The 20,420-nt window shown below is 37.5% G+C and overlaps 1 protein-coding gene across 6 annotated transcripts in view; it reads right to left on the bottom strand.

Moving 5' to 3' along the window:
- LOC125232967 (papilin-like) overlaps window positions 1-20,420 on the bottom strand; it is a 179,117-nt gene that overhangs the window by 71,345 nt on the left and 87,352 nt on the right. For all 6 annotated transcript variants that reach the window (XM_048138820.1, XM_048138825.1, XM_048138821.1 and 3 more), the window contains exon 2: window positions 13,325-13,400. In XM_048138820.1, the coding sequence (XP_047994777.1) occupies window positions 13,325-13,400 (76 nt within the window). The remainder of the gene's footprint in view (window positions 1-13,324; window positions 13,401-20,420) is intronic.

Raw genomic sequence — 20,420 nt, 5'->3', positions numbered from 1 at the left:
AACTTAGATGGCAAATATTTTTGGAAAATATTTTGACCTTGTGATTTTTATTTTATTTTTCCCTCTGTTTATTGGAACGTCTTTAACTTAGTTTTAGTTTTAACCTAAGATAGATTCTTACCACAGCAGTGTTTCTGTCATTGAACATAGTGGATCAGCGAGGACGGTGGAGACATGCGGTGAAAACATCAGTGTGTGTTTAAGTGCATGCTTAGTAACGCTAGTGAAATAACAAGTGTTTATAATATTCGATTTATGCAATATTTTATTTTTTGACCAAAGATAGGACAAATAAGGACTAGCCAACTTTAGAGATGAAGAAATATTCATTGGTTTCAAGTTACTTGCTGTGTTCAAGAATAAGTAACTGGATTTTCTACGATTATGCTGATTGTGATCAAGTCTTCAGCGTGTCTTCGGAAGAGATTTCATGATGTCCTGGGCTATTACACCGACTGAGAAGAGAATAGTTAGGAAGTTTTGAAATATTACCTACTTGCGTTGGACCAGGGCCAATGGAAATGCTTCTGGGGAGGGCCAGCTGGATTCAATCATCATCATTAGCTACTCAAGAACTCATCATAGAACTAGCCAAGTATGAAGTAAAAAAAAAAAAAGAGGGAAGAGAAACACTGACCAAGTTCCACAGCCCATTGTCGTGTTTGTTAACAATTTTCTAAGTTTGCTGCAGCTGCAAATGCCATAAAGAATGAATAAATTGTCCGAGGTTACAAGACTGTCGGGGCATGTTTTACAATATTGAAGACACGAACTTAGAAGACAATACAAGTTTTAAGCTTGCTTCAAGAAATTCATTATTTTGTTATATTATTATTCAATCAAATAAAAGTATTTTGAACCTACTTATGGCATCATTTTGTATTTTATCATAAGGTAGTTAAAACCCAAATAAAATTTTGCAGATAGTTTGTAAACAAAAAATATATATATTATCAAAACCACATCAGATTTGTTGTTACATTATATTTTACAAAAAAAAAAAATATCAAAACCACTTCAAAATTGATGATACATCATCTTTTGCAGAAAAAATTGAAAATATCAAAACCACTTTAAAACTGCAATTACTTTTTTTTGCAAAATTGTATTATGCGCTTATTATGAACATTACATGATGTGTAATGTAAATTTTATGAGTACATTGGTTACAAGTCAATGACCTTTTAGTAAAGAGTTTTCTTTAATTGCGGCATACTTATGTGGAACATTATTATATTTTCTTTCTTATCATCATCATCATTATCATTATTTGAAATACGTTATGAATTCTTGTAAATTTTATTGAGATTCAGTGTTATTATTATAAAGGTGGTAGAAGTCAAAATTTTGTCTGAAATTAATTTTATTTCTATAGTGATCTGGGCGGTAAAGGGCCTTATTGGCCAGCCCATCGTAAAGCTTCGCTTTCATTTGGTAGTTTCATTCCTAGGATTATAAAATGGTGTATAGTGTATGTAAATCTATAATACGGATTTTTTTTATTATCTAGATAAAGAAGTCGGTTCATTATATGGACAACAATTTTTTTTTAAATCTTTATTTTGTAAGAAGAATGTATTGGATATACATTGTATGGTTAGATTATTTTAATATAACAATAACTGGACATCATAGTAGCTAGTCTACCTGGGGTTAGACATTAGAAAATTCAGAGCGGTGGATAAGCTATTTTTCATTTTAGTTATTACAGTTAGCAGTGATATTTGTTATTTATGCGTTATCATTTTTTTACATTATATAGGGTGGTATACTGTACGATATCGGTAATCACCAGTGCAGATCCTCGTTTCTAAGCATAACTCGGTCAGTATTTTGTTCTACAAAGATCGGAGTAGGGAGGGCCACTATTTTGTTTAAGTGACTGTACTTACTTTTATAAAATTTTTGCATTTTATGCTATCAATTTTGCACTGAGGAATGTAATAATGAACAAAAGACAGGGAAATTGAAAACAGGGTAGAATCCTTACAGTGATTGACTGTGAAATAAAAGATGTTTACATGAAATGTAACATTTTGTCCGTACGAACATTTTATTTTTAGTATGTGCATCAAACAATTTTCACACATTGTCAAATTTCTTGCGGTTAATAAATACTTTGTAAAAATGAAATATAGATGTATAAAATGAAACCTATTATAAATAAATTGAAATTTTCTTTGCCTCGAGTCAGGGTAGAGTGGGGTAAAATGGGATACGTGAATTTTTGAAGTTATTATAGAATTTTATTTTCATTTTTATTATTTATTTTGATTACTTTTAAAAGCGCTGGCTTTCTGTAAGCAATCGAATGAAAGCGTAATTGAGGAGGAATGAACGAGTGTATGTGTATAAGTTAGAGGTGATGAATGCTTATAGATGTATGAATGTTTGATAGATTGAATGGCTGGATATGACGGATGTAAGATATGAAAGAGTGTCTCGAATGTTTTATTTTGTGGAATGAGTGGATTGATACAGACAGACAGCGCTGGAAAGTGGTCAAAACTAGTTTGGTCGGAATTTGCGGGAACAAACAAGGGGGGGGAATTTTGGGAACACATTAGCCATAAAAAGCTTATCGGTTAGGTTAAAATCCATTTGGATTCGACCCATTTCAAGGGTAGTTTTTCGTGGCTACTCACTCTACAAGGTAATAAGACCCATACTAAAACCACACACCTCATCTTGAATGGGATGTATTTGACAATCGACATATTTAAGGGCCAATATCGTCTAGTGAGAACGAGGCTCTTATCAATATTTGTTTCCTTGTTATGTGTTCAAATATGTGAAGTTTAGTATCATCAAATCATTTCTTCATTTGATCATGATATGGTACCGAGTTGAGGTACATGCTTATGTCATTTAAGGTTTGTTTTATAAAAAAAAAAAAAACACATCCAAACAGATCTTAAGTCAGTATATTTTATTCAAGTATGAGACATGCGCCAAAACATGTGGCTGGAGTGATTAGGTAGAGAAATTGGTTTGAGTTCCGACAATGGAGATTGAAGGCTCTGGACTTATAATGAGAGCTCTAAAGGTTTCTTCGTAATTGCGTGGGAAGTTATTGTGAACTCGTTGAAATTATTACGATAATTATTCCGGTCCAACAGTGTGGATGGAATGAATATTCGCCGCGACCGGGGAACGAGCTAGCAAGAACGGGTTAGTAGGACCTATCAGATTCACAACCTGATATCCCTGGCGGTGCGTGGACTCTGAGAAAGGAGTTATCATGGTTCATTGTCGAGATTCTGATGAGCTGATTTCAAAACTGAGTCGCTAGCAGTCGCATAGTATTGGAATACACACCACACGATTAGAAATGGGGGGAAATTTCCGACTGATCTAGAGATATTTTTCTTTTATTCAATTTTATTGCTTCTTTTGCTAAGTGAGATTGGATTTTTTTACAAACCACTTTGTATTTTATAAAAGAAATCCAATCTGGGGGCGAGTTGTAACAGAACAAGCGTCTATGACTAGGAAATGGACTTGTTTTTACATATAAAACTTACGGCAAATCAACTTTTCCTTGACCAACTTTTTGGTGCATATTTCCTTCGGGATTTCATTGAGTATTTTAACAAATAATATCTGTGATGCTTAATCACATGTTTAGTTACGTCATCACTCATAAAATTCACTATTATTCGATGCCCAACTTATTGGAAAAAGCTTATTTACAAACTATATTCACATGGATGGATTGTTGACATTGACAATCTGATCTGACAAACGAATGGCGTTCCGATATTGCGTCTTGGTTCCAATTACAAGTCAGAAAGGTAATAATCACTAATATTGATTATTATGCTTTCTGAATATATCATTCAATGTAACAATTAGGAGCAAATGTGATCTTTCATTGCGAAGTTACTTACTAAATTGATTTAAACAATCTTTCACAAAATAATATTTACGTAAAAATATTTATCGATTTACGGAATGTTCCACTACTGGATGAGATAGGAATCAATATCAATAGCTCTGTCTCACTCTAAAACACGTGCAATCATGCAGATGTTACTATTGAGAAGTAAAACGTACGTGCTGAGCTGTCTTGGACATTAATGCCTAAGGCGTACGACTTAGTAAACAAAACAGTTACGACTTTTTTCTTATAAGTGTAATTTAGCGGCTATCCATTGTAATTTGCCGCCAGTCGCCTTTTTGTAGCTCTTTTGTCGCCAGTCGCTCTTTTGTAGCCGTTTTGTAGCCGTTTTGTAGCCCTTTTGTAGCCTTTTTGTAGCCCTTTTGTAGCCTCTTTGTAGCTCTTTTGTAGCCCTTTTGTAGCCGTTTTGTAGCCCTTTTGTAGCCTCTTTGTAGCTCTTTTGTAGCCCTTTTGTAGCCGTTTTGTAGCCGTTTTGTAGCCCTTTTGTAGCCCTTTTGTAGCCGTTTTGTAGCCGTTTTGTAGCCGTTTTGTAGCCGTTTTGTAGCCCTTTTGTAGCCTTTTTGTCGCTCATTTTGAATCTATAAAAGGGTCGGAGCGAGCCGACGCGCGTCATTCTTAAAATATCTACAAGACTAACAGTGTCTCTGGCTTTCGTGTGTTATACTGGTGAATGAAGTTGTTCTGCTATTGTTTCTTTGTTTGTTTTTACTTGGAAATTATTCTAAGTGATTGTAAACTTTGAAATTGTGTCTCTGTTTGATTGTGCGGGGACAATATCGTCGTACAGTTGAACTTAGACCTGTGGTAGAATTGCTTTACCGTCAGTTGTGGGTTTATTTTAGTGTTCTATTTATAGTGTAGTGTTACATTTAAATTAATGTGTATAGTGAAGTTTTCTGTGCTTTGTTTCGTGAGTGCCGTCAAGCAATACAAAGACTGGGTCGATGTATGGCTGGTGCTTGGAGATAAGTCTGTGTTTGGTTTTGTAGGGAGAAATTCTTGCAAAACTAAGCTTAGATTATAGCACGTAAAGGAAACTTCATTCGTTTGTTTAGTTGGTCAGTAAAATTGAATTTAGTAATTTTCTATGGGGTTATTTTGTGAAAGTTGTAAGCCAGATCATTGTTTGTGACAGACTGTTGTCCGGCTAAGCGCTTTATACCTTGCGGCTGTTAAACATAAGGCGTTTAGGGGTCTTTTTGTTCCAAGTGGAGGGCTTGGGCGCTTTTCTATACTTACAAAAGCGTATTTTCTCACCGGTCTCAAAGAGTCCAACTGTTAGATGGAAGTGAGGACTTTCACGATTGACGAAAGACATTAGGAGTAATCCTTGCTCACAGAAGTCGGCAGTATTTGAGGCTGGGGTCATATATATATTTATATTTATTTACTCGGTGTTCTAGTCCATGCTGGCGTTGGTCGCTGGGGATTTCGGTTGTGATCGATCCACATCTAAGTAAAGTTGATCGCAGCTGGGTCTCCCATGTGGCTGGTACTGGTGTGTCCTAGAATACTGGATATATACACGGATAGGGCGATCTACTCTCTGCTACCCTAGCCCGCGGGCAAGAGCAGAGGGGGGGATAAGAACACAAGCCTATAGGTTGCCTATCTCAGCTTCGCTGGCTGAACTGTACAGCTTATGGTAGGGATACACTTGTGCATATTTTGAACACAAGATCTATGGTAAGTGACGGTCTGTGTTTCAGATATGCTAGAATAGGGAAAACGATAGGAATAGGGTAGAGTCACACACTATTTCTATAAAAGTAGAGTTCTTTTATGATTGGTCTTGGAATATAATTGGTCAACGTGTATTGTGGAGAAATAATTTAACTACTACTATTTATATGGTTTAAATGGACTTTAAATGTGGTGTTTACTATCTTAAAATAAGTGGTAGAACTGGTAATTTATAAAATCTCTTATTACTTAATTTATCTGAGTGAAATTAATAATTGTGGTAGCAATTTCTGATCTTTCGGTGTGGCTGCGGGACACTTAGTGTTGCTAACTGGTTTTAAAGGTAAATTCTATCAAGATGGTTAGGGAAACAAACTATTCTTTGGAATAAAAAGCATAGGTTTGTTATAGGGCCCAGTGGCATGCGAGCGCCGTCCACTGATGGAAAGTCAAAAGCTTAGAAAAGTTAGTAGACTTAGTTCTTATAAAAGTTAGCAACTGCTCGGTGTTTCGATAAAACATTAGAAAGATCGAGAAGTTATGGTCTATTAGCAGTAATGGGGAAAAGGGGGGTTTAGCTAGGGAAAAGAAACAAAATAAAAAAAGGGGGTTAGTTCGTAGATAGATAGCCCTTCAGGCTTACTTGCTTAGGATGCCTGATAAAGTGGTTTGATCAGGTTAGGGGATTCAGACGGCAACGCAAGGCAGTCCTGCAACTCGAATCCACTAATAAGGCGTAGCCGATGATTACCAAAATATTTTTTAATATTTATTTCATGTATGTTTCACTCACTAACTTCTATTCTAAAATTTTCTTCATCACGTCATTAATTTTCTCACATGTAACTTTCTAGGCCTAAATCTGATAAAATACTCTTCTATAACACTATATTATTATGCTACAATAACCCTTATTCTTCTTCAAAATATAAATAAATAAAATTTTAAAAATTAGTCAAAAATACAGCTGATACTCATTAAAGGATCTGGGTTATTGCGGATCACATCGAAGGGTTCTACTTATTCACGCTAGACGATCACAAGGCCAAATTTACGGGGTATATTTAAAGGGGGGTTAGCTATACTGTTGATTAGTCGAGTAAGTAAGTAAATAAGTAAGGTGAGCGGGAGGTTTAGTTACACATTGACAGCCACATTACTTACTTATTTATTTATAAAAGCGTCATTAATTTTATGTCTGTTTACAGGCTTTATAATCTCGTCGGCACGTCACTTTTCACCAGGGTCGTTACTAGTAGGTATATGTAGTTTTAAGGAAAGGAAGTTACTCAAAATAAGTGCTCCATTAAACAGGATGACCCGCCGTCACGTTGCCAGTCGGAATGCTCCCATCAATCGTAGCGCCATCCCTGATTAGATGTATGGCTGTTCACAGGCTTACTCTTCACTTGAACTAGGGTTGTCACGATCACGATACGACTCAGTTTTAGGTAAGAAAGAATCCCGAAATATTCTAATATTGTACATACTTAAGGACAGGATGACATATTGACGCGGTGGAATGCTCCCATTAATCGTAGCGCCATCCCTGATTAGATGTATGCCTGTTCACAGGCGTACTCTTCACTTGTCACTAGGGTTGTCACGATATGGTTTAGTTTGTAAGTATTATAAAGATTATATAATACACAGGATGACCTACTGACGCGGTGGAATACTCTCATCGATCGTACCAGTCGTAGCACCTTCCCTGCACGGGTAGCATGGTCGCGCGATAGACGATAAAATATCAGGCGATAAAATATCGCACTATTAGTAAGTGCGATAGGGACGGCCAGATGTTTTATCATTTATCGCGCGACCATAATTGCCCGCCGGATTAGATGTACAGTCAGCTGACTGTACTTATAGCTGTTCACAGGCTTACTTTTCACTTATCACTAAGGTTTTCACGATATGGTTTATTATTAATTAAGGAAGTGTTCAGGGAGATCTACTGACGCGGTGGAATGCTCCCATCAATCGTAGCGCCATCTCTGATTAGATTACATTCATAGCTGTTCACAGACTATTCAGTTGTCATTAGGGTTGTCACGTTTTAGGCAAGGGAGTGATTCAAAAATAGCCCATGACACAATTAAGATGATCCGTTGACGAGGTACTTGACATAACATTGTTATTTTCTGTAATATTTACACTTTTTTGTGAAGCCAGATGTACTGACTTAGTTTTTAAACGAATATCCTCCATATCGGATATACCTATAAAAACAAATACTTTGTTTTATTATTTGATAGAAAGTACTTAATTATCATTTTCTTTTTACCCGAATAAAGAAGCCGTGATAGCCAACCCTACATAATCAAGCGATGTTCACATGGTCTCACGCTGGCCGTCCAAATGTTCAATCTTACCGACGCACGCGCATGTCGAAACCGAAAGCAAATTTAATCTTATTTATTACCTCGGCCGGCCTAGCCGAAATGACAATCGTTGCCGCTAGACGCCGATCGAAGCACAGTCTGGCTCTGTCGCGTCGATACGAAAGAGCGATAGAAATAGCTAGCTACGATAACGATGTTATTGTAAGCGTTTGTGCATTTGGCTAGGTACCCTGACTAGCTGACTGTAGGTACTTGTACTTCGGGAGTGTATGTTGATTGCTTAACACTTTCGCTACCAAGAACCCGACTGTCGGGCACACCGCTCGTAGAAGCGTAGCCGATTACATGGGTTTCCCCGTATGTAGCGAAAATGTCGTAGCGCCGCGTAGAGCCCGGTTTCGAAAGTGGCAAGTTTATTATAAGTTTATAAGATTTGGGACCAAAGGGTGACTGGAATGAATATGTAATTAGTCACACGTTGAAGGAAAAATATATGATAGCGGGTATTTCAATTCAAATACCAAACTGCTCCGAGGCAAATGTTCCTACAATCTCAAACAGTTCAAACCCATGAATTGCCCTAAAGGGGTAGGCAGAAAACTTAAAACTCTCTACTGAAGTTTCAGCTAAATTGGAAAATATTACTAATATTGCAGTATCACAATTTTAGAACTAAACGGGACTTAATTGCGTAAACACTTACATTTATATTTGGCCCGAACTTTAAATCAATATATTGCCGTATCAGGTAGCCAGCCCACCGCCCACATCACGCTTGAACCTATATACTACAGTCAACTTCTATGACATCCATTATCTATTTGAGCCCCTAAAAGGGTGGTGTTGAAATTCTTAACCGGTCACCACAATACAAATAGATTTTCTTAAAAAACGGAATTAATTAGAGTACCGATGTCTTTCAGTAATTATCTTAAATTACTCCCAGGAATGTACTTCTAAAAATACAAAAATTTTGAAAAAAACCCCGACATAGTGGACCGATTTTTGTGAAACATGGCTAAGAACACTCCCGACTAACTCAGCTTTCAAACACAAAAACTAAATCTAAATCGGTTTATCCGTTCGGGAGCTACGATGCACAGACAGACAGACAGACACGTCAAACTTATAACACCCCGTCGTTTTTGAGTCGGGGTTAATAACGGGTCTACAAAAAACTGTATAGCCTATAATCTTAATTTCCTGTGTTAAGTGGGTCAAATGGACATTCTGTTATATCTACCTACTCTGTACTGTTTATCCCTTTAAAGTTGTATCCAAAGATAACTAATTAGGTGCGCGGCGTGTTTTGTGATTTACAAAACTCTTACGAATCTGTCGGCATATAAGCCGTTGTAAGAACTTCATTAAGGGAGATTAGTGTAAAGAGAAAGTATGAGGCTACTGACGATGGGTAATAAAGCTACATAAGTTATAAACAAATGTTATAAACAAGATGATAATGTCAAAATGACAAGCAGTAAGAGTGATTTATAACGATAGATGAGGGTTCAATTGGTTGACTGTACATGGTGATTTGAGACTTTAAAAGCCGATTTGAGAAGCGTCCACCTTGTTTTTGTGACGAACTATGCAAATGGGAACGTAAAACAAACGTAACCCTCTTTGTTGTGTTGAATATGGTTTGCTCCAGTGGTTAGGGATAAGAATATCTATTTATTTACATATACATACATACATACATACAATCACGCCTGTATCCCATAAAGGGGTAGGGAGAGCACATGGAACTACTAATGATTCAGTGCCACTCTTGGCAAATAAGGGGTTGAAAGAAAACGAAACTGTGACATTGCAGTGACAGGTTGCCAGCCTCTCGCCTACGCCACAATTTACATATAGTGACATATTAAACGCTATGAATCGTAGCTAGCAAACCTAGCTAAAATTACATCTATTCATCCGTTTGTCAAATTAATATGGAAGAGAGTGAGACATCAAGCGTTTTGTTATCGTAACGAACAGTCGTCAAACTGGCTAAGGGTTCCCCCACATCTAGCGTCTCGCGAGCGTAGCGTCGGGCCAACTGTATGGAAAAAGACGCGTCGACGCGGCGTCTTTTTCCAGGCTTTGCCCATACAGTTGGCCCAGAGCGACGCTCGCGAGACGCTATATTCCCATTACGAATTGAATGGAATAAACGTAAACAAACTGCTGTCACTGTCAAAGTAACACGTGCATCCCAAGTCTTAAATTAAGGGCCTACAGAAAAACACCACACACTTTTAATGAGTGGCTACGTGCACGACAATTACGCTCACTACCATGTGAACTTGAAGTGGAAAATGTCAAAAAATGACATGTAAACAAACATTATATTTTAACGATTTTTCGTTAATTTTAAATAAATCGAATAACAAGAGCTACTATTTCAAGTGTAATTTAGGTAGATAGATTATAAAGACATAGATATAATACCAAAAATCAGTTTCCAAAGCATTACTCACGGTATAAACTTCCAACCCCAGACTACAGAAAGAGTCAATAAAGTGCTGCTGGCAGGGCATATAAGGAATCTTGAAGAACATAGGAGTAATGGTACAAGTTCTTCGAGCTAGTGATATGGTATTCGCTAAACCTCCGTCCCGTTAATGCCATATAAAACAAATCAAAACGTAAGTACCTAGTCATGTCCGCGGCCGCAGAAATATCCGACACGGGCCTATTCCCAAGCTAGGCCTGAATCTTTAAGCATAATCTTTTACGGTAGGAAAAATAGTAACAGCGTATCGAACAATATTAGGTAAATAAAGCTTAAATATAATTTATTATAATGTTTTGTTTTGACATGTCACTTACGTTTTCTTTTCACCGTAGCTATCCATTTAGTTCTTTGATCCAATTTCCAGTGTGCTCTAAGAAACGCATAGAACGTGCAACGACTATTTATGCCATTATTTTTACAATTAACAACGAAACAACATTGATGCCCCATATCAAACATTACACAATATATTATATTTTATGAGTTTTGATAGATGACAACCACAATCAGTGTCGATTTTGACCACCGCAAGCACTGCGATCGCTTTGCTTACCCCCTCCATGCACTTCGCACGAAGCCAATTACACACTTAAAATCGTGAATCGATCGAACACGATGACTGTTATATTTTTATGATCCCATGCAAGTCAAAATAAAAATCGGTCCAAAATTACGAAGTTCTGTCATTATCAGATACTTGTACTATTATATATTCTGTGCAGATACTTACAAAACCAATAATTAAATTTATAAACACCTTATTATGCACCATCGTATCTGAAAACGGTTTTAATTAGCCATTAAAATTTACTACCACATAATCTCGAAAGTTGCTGAAAAATAATGTTTAGCGGCCCGCTACTTGGTCGCCTAGGTACATTTCCACAGTGATACTAATGATACTATCCGACAAAAACTTTTTAATTTCAATAAATATACCAAAACGTTTTGTGTTGAAATTTATTTTCGTTTAAACAGAGTCATTATTTGTGTAATGGAATATGTAAAGATTTTTAATAAACTTGTAGGATATCGGCAATTTTAATACCTCGAATGGTGCAATTTTTTTTATAGCACCGGCCACACCTTTGTTTACAAAATAGGAATATAGATGTGGGGGGGGGAACCTTAGTCAATTACTAAATTGTCACCTAATTGGAAAATCCATTTTGAAATTTATTTTTTTATTTGTTATCTGCATGTTTTCATTCAGAACAGAACGAACACTGAAACCGGAAAGTTTGTAATCATCATTGGGCCGTCGCGCCGGCACGGTCAAGGCGGCAGTCACGGCCGGCCGTTGTGCGCTGACGCCGCTGACATTCAGATGAGCCGCTATTACGAACGCTTACAGACTCGGGATAAATGCGAAGGAGATGATTTTGAAGAAGAAAGATAAGTACCTACTTATAAGTATAAGATAGGATCTACGTTTGATACGATAACGGTATTAAGCGAGGCCGGATTGTGAGCGCGTCTGCTGTACATTTTCTTTCAATAGGACAAAGGTATGACTGGGAGGACAGTGTGGTGGCGGATCTGCGTCGGCATCAAGTCAGTGACTGGCAAGAGGCTACGCAGGTTCGGGACAGGTGGCGATCTCTCGTTTCGGAGGCCAAAATTCACTTTCGATCACTGAGCCAAAATGGTTAGTTCAGGACAAACACGGTTCTTTTGGCTTCAGCTGCAGCGTTTGGGCCCATGAGACATTTATAGGATCTCCACACTGAGAGAAAATACAACCAGTTTTCTTGTTCGTTCAACAAGTTTTTTGGTTAAAATAGCGCCTACGTGCTCTTTGGTTCAAACAACAAGCTACTTGTCATTTGAATCGGCAATATCTTTGAGTCAACAAGTCAATTTTATAAAAACAACCTGACACATATTGTTTTAAACATACGTTTGGCTGATTCAAACGGATAAACCGCAACAAGTCGAACTTGTTAAATTCACAATGCAAATTTCTCTCAGTGCAGTTGGTAAAACACATCAGGCGTTATGTGACTTCGGTTCACTTTCCATAGTTTCCATTGGTTCTGAGACGCTTGCTCGTTTAACATTACTAACATTAGGAATAGCATCATGCAATCCTGCGCACGTCATGTCGGGCACAAACAAACAACACGTGCTTACTTGACAGCCTGAACGGTCTTGTTAAAGTCCATACAGTACAATATAGGTAAGCTTTCTTACATGGTAGGTATAATCGCATTTGCTTTGAAACAAGGATTGCCAAGTTTGAACTTTTCTCAGCTTAGTGACGAGTGGCTCAGTTTAGTATTACCCACCTTACCCACCTAGTCCGTTGCATTTTCTGATATGTACGGAATAGGCGAGACGACTAAAAAAACGAATTATTTAGTCCGTCAGTTAGATTATCAAAACATTTTAGAAGTGTATTTTTTCTTTTTTCACTTAAACGAAAAATGACGACGGTACAGTGCGTTGATGTTGCGCGTGACGTCTAGGTTGTCCTAGGTACAACTTTTACTTAGAAGTGATGCTCTATATCTTTGTATGTATTTTAAAACCGAAATAAATTACACATATGAATGAAAAAGTGACCAAGGCCTCCAGTGCCTGAGGCTGGAATCGAACCAGCGTACCCGCGTAGTTGAAATATTTTCAATAGAATATAATTTGACTTGTGTTAATTAGAATCTTTGTATATTTTCATTAATTAGAAAAAGCGAAATATAGGTGTTCAGTATTTTTGGACGATCTAACTGACGGACTAAACAGAATGCCATTTTTTATGTAGTCGTCATCCCTATTAGGTACTATTTTTTCGTGTTGCAAACGAAGATTGTGTACAGTCAACATCAATTTGATTGAGTATTCTGAGTTTTAGGGACATTCGTGGAAGGGGGATGGAATTCAGTTACTTACATTGTGTGTGTAGGAGTGCCTGGACGCGGTCCATGTGATACAATTACTTATAACGAAGGCTGCCAACAGCAGCGATCTGAAACAACATATAAAAAAATTAGTTACAATACTACAGGAAGTCTACTTAAGATTATTGCGAGTACATTTCATTAAAGTGTCGAAAGGACCTCTACGTATTGGCTTCGGCTCCGCGAACGCCCCTCAAAGGTCCGAAATGCCAACAGAAAAACATACAAAGCCAATTTTACAAGAAACACCCACCGACAATAATTATGTTACTCTCTGAAGGAAGCAAAAATACAGCTAGCAATCCTTTTGTGGATAACTTAAACCAGGCACAGAATTCATTAGAATTATCATTAATTAAGAGGTGTATTTGTCTTATTCTTAATTTTCAGACAAATAAAACCAGGTATTAATTTTTGTCACATAAAACGTCACATCCTGTGTGTGACGACTATGGGATATGGGTTAAATTGTGGCGTAGGCGAGAGGCTCTGTATGGCCAGACAAATGGCAAAACCGTGTTTAGGTACCCCTTTTGGGATGCGGCGATTATTGTATGTATGTATATTATTGCTGGTGACTGAACCAAGTGCTTTTCACATTTACATTTTGTAAGTATACCTAATTATGTAATTAATCACAGAGACTAATAAATAAGTAGTACGTTATTTACATCGGATCAGGAACCCAAGTTACATCCTAAAGGGAATTTAAAACCTCTATAATTACTTACTTCATTCCTCCAAACATAATAATATAAATAAAGAGACACACATTAATGTCTATTTAAATCCTAAACTTACACACGACATTTAATAGTATAATGACATGCTTGTTGTGTTCCAGATTTGTAGTTTCAAACAACATTATCGCTTTCAAAATAGAGTTTAGTTTTATTCAACGAATGGTAAATAGTAGTATTTAAACGAAAAATTTGAACACTTTCGGCTCCGACTGACGGTCGATAAAAGTGTCGATAGACTTATCGATAAAAGTGTCGATAAAGGACTCGTGTCTAACCGTAAACTGAGGGGTGATAGCATCTACATTAGCGTGTGGTCCAAGTGCAGAGAAACAGCGTGCTTAAAACGTATTTATAGTATTCAATTGTTTTTGTAACCAACAACGGAAAGCAACGAACATTGAAATATGTCAATTCAAATACCTATATATTGATTTAAACTAACACGATCTTCACTCATATTATTAAATTAAAACGGGACTTAATCGCGTAAAACTTACGTTTTATATTTAACCCGACGTTCGGACATGACATTACGTCCGTGTCACAACTGGCTGGGAGTTGTATCAACATCTTCTAGCTGTCAGTTTTTGAACTACCCGCACTTGATCAAGTCACTTTTACGCTAGGGTTAAAATTGCCTTAACATCCGATTATGGGACGGGAAGTTTTCTCACGTTTTCACTGCTAATCACTGGATTCCACGAAGATGAAATCCCTTGCCCTTAAAATTGCCCTAACTTTATGATTTTCACGAAAACCCGTATAAACGTCCATAGTAACCTAAATCTTTATCATTAATATTAATAAACTAAAACCAGCACTTTATCGCCCACTGTACTCTTTGACCACGCCACTTAACTTGTCCAGGAACTGTACACTTACCATGATTTGCACACGACAATACACGCTAGCGTATATCGATAACAGTATGTCTCGCTAGCGTTAGTATACTGCTATCAAGCAAACGTTTACGCTAGCGAGTATCGTAATTTGTAAATGACGGTAAAAGCGTCCTGAGCTAGTTCTATCTGAATCGCTCAAAGCTTCTAACTTGCACTAAACCCTGCGCCGGCGCAGTCCCACGGGATTGGGCTCGTTTACAAAGGGCGGAGATGAAAGCCGCGTTAATTACCGGCGTGACTCGAGACACGCCCCGGAGCCCCAGGACCTTACACTGAACTGTGAGGCTGAGAAAATTGTGAATTAACTAACCCTGTTTAATTATACTGTTAACCCCTTTTTCCCATTCGGAATCGGATAAATATTAAATATTATAGGACATTCTTATACAGAATTACAGATTGACTGAGTCCCACGGTAAGCTCAAGAGGCTTGTGTTGCGGGTACTCAGATAATGATATATATAATACTAGATTTTTTCTGCGGCTTCTCTCGCGTTAGAAAGAGACAAAAAGAAGCCTATGTCACTCTCCATCCCTTCAACTTGGAGATCCACTTAAAAAATCACGTCAATTCGTCGCTCCGTTTTGCCGTAAAAGACGGACAAATAAACAGACACACACATTTTCCCATTTATAATATACTTAGTACTTAGTATTAGTATGGATGGATAGTATGGATACAAATACTTATATACATAGAAAACATCCATGACTCAGGAACAAATATCTGTGCTCATCACACAAATAAATGCCTTTACCGGGATTCGAACCCAGGACCGCGGCTTAGCAGGCACTACGCGCTAAGCCAGACCGGTCGTCAAAGATCGGATAAGATTGTTTTATCTATCTATTGCAGAATTTTGTTTCTTTCCGTTCTTTCCATCCCGGAAACTTCTTTCTCCACTCCCATTTCGAGCTTATGTGCGCTCCGTAACTATCTGATATTCTTTGGACCTCTCAGAGTTTTCCTGGGTTTCCTTTCAAAATAACCTGTGAATCTTGTCGGGAAGTATTGTTTTTTTTTCACCCTATGTAATAAAACCATGATAATGAAAATTACTTGTTACGAAAGCCAAGTATAAGCTACCTAATGATTGTCCGAGAATGTTTTTAACCGATTATTGATAGGTACGCAGACAACGATTCTTCGGATCAAAGATGCCTTCGGCTTCGGCAAATCATTGGCGGCATTGTGCCGAAAATATAGGTGTAATTTTTCTCGAAAAATCAATCGCACACCATAAGTTAAAAACTACAGGCTATATTCAACAAAAAATAACTTCTTATGCCTCTCTATATTGTAGTATTGTATCTACCTAATTTCAACTACCTAATTAATTTAAATCGTTCCAAATATATTAATGATTTTATTGACCGATGAGATGACAGTGATGACTTTGTTTCAGCTGTAGACTGATTTATAACATTGATTACTTGCTTAGTCATACAAGAGTTCATTTAGGGGAGTCTCATCTCCAATGAGTAATGTTCGTGTTGAAAAAGGACAAAATAAGCATAGAACACAGTAATGCTCAGTTACTTTTTACTTTTGAACTTTCATGAAAAAGTCGGACTGATTTTTATTGTGTGTAAATTTTAAGGCATTGTTGCCATTTGAAAGGGAATACCTAAGTACAAAGAAGGTGAATGAAGCGCTTTCCAGGTGTCTAGTTCCTACAAGTTTCTGCTCTGGCCTCGTAGCCGAATGTCATTTCTTCGCGAAACGAAAGCGAAACGCCGCGAAAAGTAGTCTGGCGCTGTTGCGCCAATACGCAAGAGCGATAGAGATAGACATCTAGGTACGAGCGTTTCGTTTCGTGAGCGTTTGTGCCATTCGGCTACGTAGTACGTACCCTGTTGTGTCCGTCGGTCCGTCAGTTTCGTCATATCTGACCGGGTCTCTCCAAACCTATCGGGTCTCTCCAGACGAAAACTCTTTCGTTCGTATGAACATGCGTACCAAAGACATATGTAACTCCGTATAGACAGATAAAGTCTAAGAAAAAAACGTACCTCAAAACCATACAGAAAAAGGTGCGGTGACCTAGATGGCGATACACCTTTAGGGGACGCTCTGCTAATAGATAGCGCTAATATTAATATTTGACATTTTAACACATATCAAGCTAAGAATATGGGCCAAATTGTCAAAACTGAGGGTCAAAAGTTTTAAGCCTGTGTCGAGAGATGGCAGTCTATGCACTGTGATTACACATTTCACTTTGACAGTAACTCTCTATAATACTCGATCCTCTTTGATGCGTACGCATGCGTTTGGTTTTCCGACGCGTCAGCGTCTTTATACTAATGAGCGGTTTTTGGTCAGCTAGAGCCGTTGATATGTTTGGGAGACCCTAAGGCATTGCGCCGCGATTAGTAGTTAACTAAAATCCGCATTACGTCGTTTACAAATTGGAAATTGAACTTTGACTTTGACTTCTCTCAGGCCCATTCACGTGAACGTGAATGCAAAGGCCGCAGTAATGAACAGCAATGCGACAGTAAACAGCACTGCGCCGGCGCATCCTGCGGAAGGTAACACTATCGCGACTGTCAATTAGCGACAGCGGCCGTTGACGGCATCCTTGGTATACAGGCATGCGTTTAAATTAATTTTAAGGTTATGCTGAATATGCTGTTTAAATCTGGGAATTGAATTACAAGAGTGAGTCCTGTGATTTTCTTCAAGATCCTTGTGGGTTCATCATTAAATACTAAACTTTCTTGATATCTAGGTTACTAACTCAAATCTCAGAGTGACATTATGACAGAGACTCTTGTGATTTTCCTCAGGAATAGTAAATCCTTATCACATTCTAAAAATAAACCATTTTTTATAAGTATGTAGGTTTATTACAAGTAAAATCAACATTTGCAGTGACATGAAAAATAAAACACATTACTAAGATACATTTATATTATTGACTTCAATATAACAGAGATAATATGCTTAATAAAGCATTAATATTGATGGAGATGTAAAACGTCCTCATTAATAATTATCGTCATATTCAGATTGATTGAGCTACTAAAGTGGGTAAATAGCCAACGTCATAATCGCTCTTCTGTAATGTCACGAAAGAGCCAGACTTCGTTTGGATCGCCACGAAGACTCAACGATTGTCAACTGGGCTGAGCCGGCACGGCCTGGCAAGGTTGCGAAAGAGTACTTCGGCGTTCCTGGGACCATACAGTATATTGAATAGTATGGTATAGAGTTATCAGTCAAGATTTTCGAATGCAGCGCCATCTATTATTAAGTTACGACAACTTTTCATGTGACTTTCCATGCCTTAAGGTTCCTTATAGCACAAAGCATGTGGGGTCCACATCCACATGCTTTGTGCTATAAGGAACCTTAAAACTTTAAACATGGAACGCCACGTATTAATGGCATTATTTTATACCAACCAGTAAACTACTAAATAAATAACTATTTCTAGACTAACTTATTTGCCAAAAAAAGGTGTTATTGATAAAATATACAATTTAATTGACATATAATTAACCATAGAATGTCGTTCGCTTGTTTACAGCTGGTACAGCGACATCTAGCGAAAAATTTGGACATCAAAAAATACTTATACATTTTACGACAACAAGTCATTACCCAGTTTTGCGGGGGTAACAGTGACATCTAGCGAACAGCTTGCACTACGGCGTATAATTGTTTTTCACGCCCTCTATCGTTAACTTTCCTAAACATATCCTAAGTACATCGGATTTACTATTTCCTTTGTCTGAAAGTCACCGTGCCTGGGTGGCATGCGTAATGCATTTCCCCTCTTAAAATAATAAAAAAAGGCCGGCACGGTTGTCGTCACCGCACATTCGTGCATATGTCACATGCATATGATTTCCCAGGAAGCATCATTGGCGGTTCGATTTTTTTTTAAATTCAGTCTTAATTAATATATGCATCCTAATTACGTTGTAATCATCACAAGCATCACTACGTGACTGTCTAGTTTTGGTACAGGATGCAATGCATTTTGGGTGTGTGCGAAAACAATATTGTGATTCTATTGTGCCCGGTCATTCCGAATTCGAGGCAGCATCGACATTATAATATTTAGTCATGCAACCTAGATTTGAGCCTAGGCTTCCTAACTACTGCGTCTGCATGTTGATGATGGACAAAAACGATAAGTAAATCTAATATGGGCAGCATCGCATAGGTAATATAATATAGGTTCTCAACAACTCCTTCAAATAGATAATATGGGTTGCATTATATTAGAAACTCTTTCAAATATATTATACTCGTAATACCGAGATTGATTATGACAAGAGTAAAATAAAATTTTCCTTATCTTGTTTGACATGCAGTGTACTGGACTGGATAAACTCTCATTTACAGAAAAGGTTCTTTAACAAAACAACAACAATTGAAATTGAACGAAAATGGAGCGTTAAGGTTAATCCATCATTTTATAGAATTGACAGATGACAATAACCCTGAGTTAAGTGGTTGGTGCAAGTGGGCCTTAGCAGAATACGTTCTTAACAAAACAACATCAACTATTGAAATTGAACGCATGGTGAGGAAGATAGGAACTAAAGTCCGAGTAGTCTTCGATGGTACGGATGAAGTTGGATGTTAGATGATCAAAGATTTGTCTGTCAGTTGTTAGTCTTTAATTTAACATTCCTGTTATTTCCATTTATACAATCAGGAAAATTTCTAAAAAAGAAGAAAGGTCAATTTAGAAAAAGAATAATTATATTACACTGCGTAGCCGGATTTCCAAAAACAATATTAGTGTTATAAATACTTGTTATTTTAGAAATTTTTAATCTCTTAAAGCTTATCTAATAATTCTAGCTTGTCTCGATAGAATTGACTGGTTGTAAGTCCATGTTCATTGCCATTATCGTAAACAGTACAGTAACAACACGGTAGTTAACCCTTAGGCCGCTGTTGCCAGTTGGTTGTGTAACGAACATTAACTATGACAATGGTAGACGAGTACTGAACAGAGGTTATGTTTTGTCGTGACATTTCAGTGTTGAGTAAGCTACAGGCATACTAAACTAAGTTGACAAAGCTTTGGACAGCTCAGATTGCGCCAGAGCTATTTTAAACGTCAAATTACTATAAAATCTTCAGGTACAGATCCTCAATATCAAAATCACTGTACAGTTGTTTATTAACCACTTAATTTTGTCTAACTTATAGCTAATCTCGCGATCCTTCGTGAGCTTATACCTTGACTTAAATTTAATACATACGTTTTTTTGCATTACGAGGCCGTTTGGAAGTAAAATTATGTGGTCAAGTGACGCGTCAAACTTTCCGTCTTTGAATCTGTAGTGAAATATGTGCAATTGTCGAGCTGGAGCGAGGCCACGGAGTAGCTGAAGATATCCTATCTTGGCATGGCGCGAGCTTGAGAAGGCCCTTTGCATTTCTGTGGTGACGTAGGACTACAAGAACAACAAC

This window comes from Leguminivora glycinivorella, chromosome 13 (genome assembly GCF_023078275.1).
Source record: "Leguminivora glycinivorella isolate SPB_JAAS2020 chromosome 13, LegGlyc_1.1, whole genome shotgun sequence".
NCBI classification, from domain to species: domain Eukaryota; kingdom Metazoa; phylum Arthropoda; class Insecta; order Lepidoptera; family Tortricidae; genus Leguminivora; species Leguminivora glycinivorella.
This window is presented reverse-complemented; position numbering and strand designations above follow the sequence as displayed.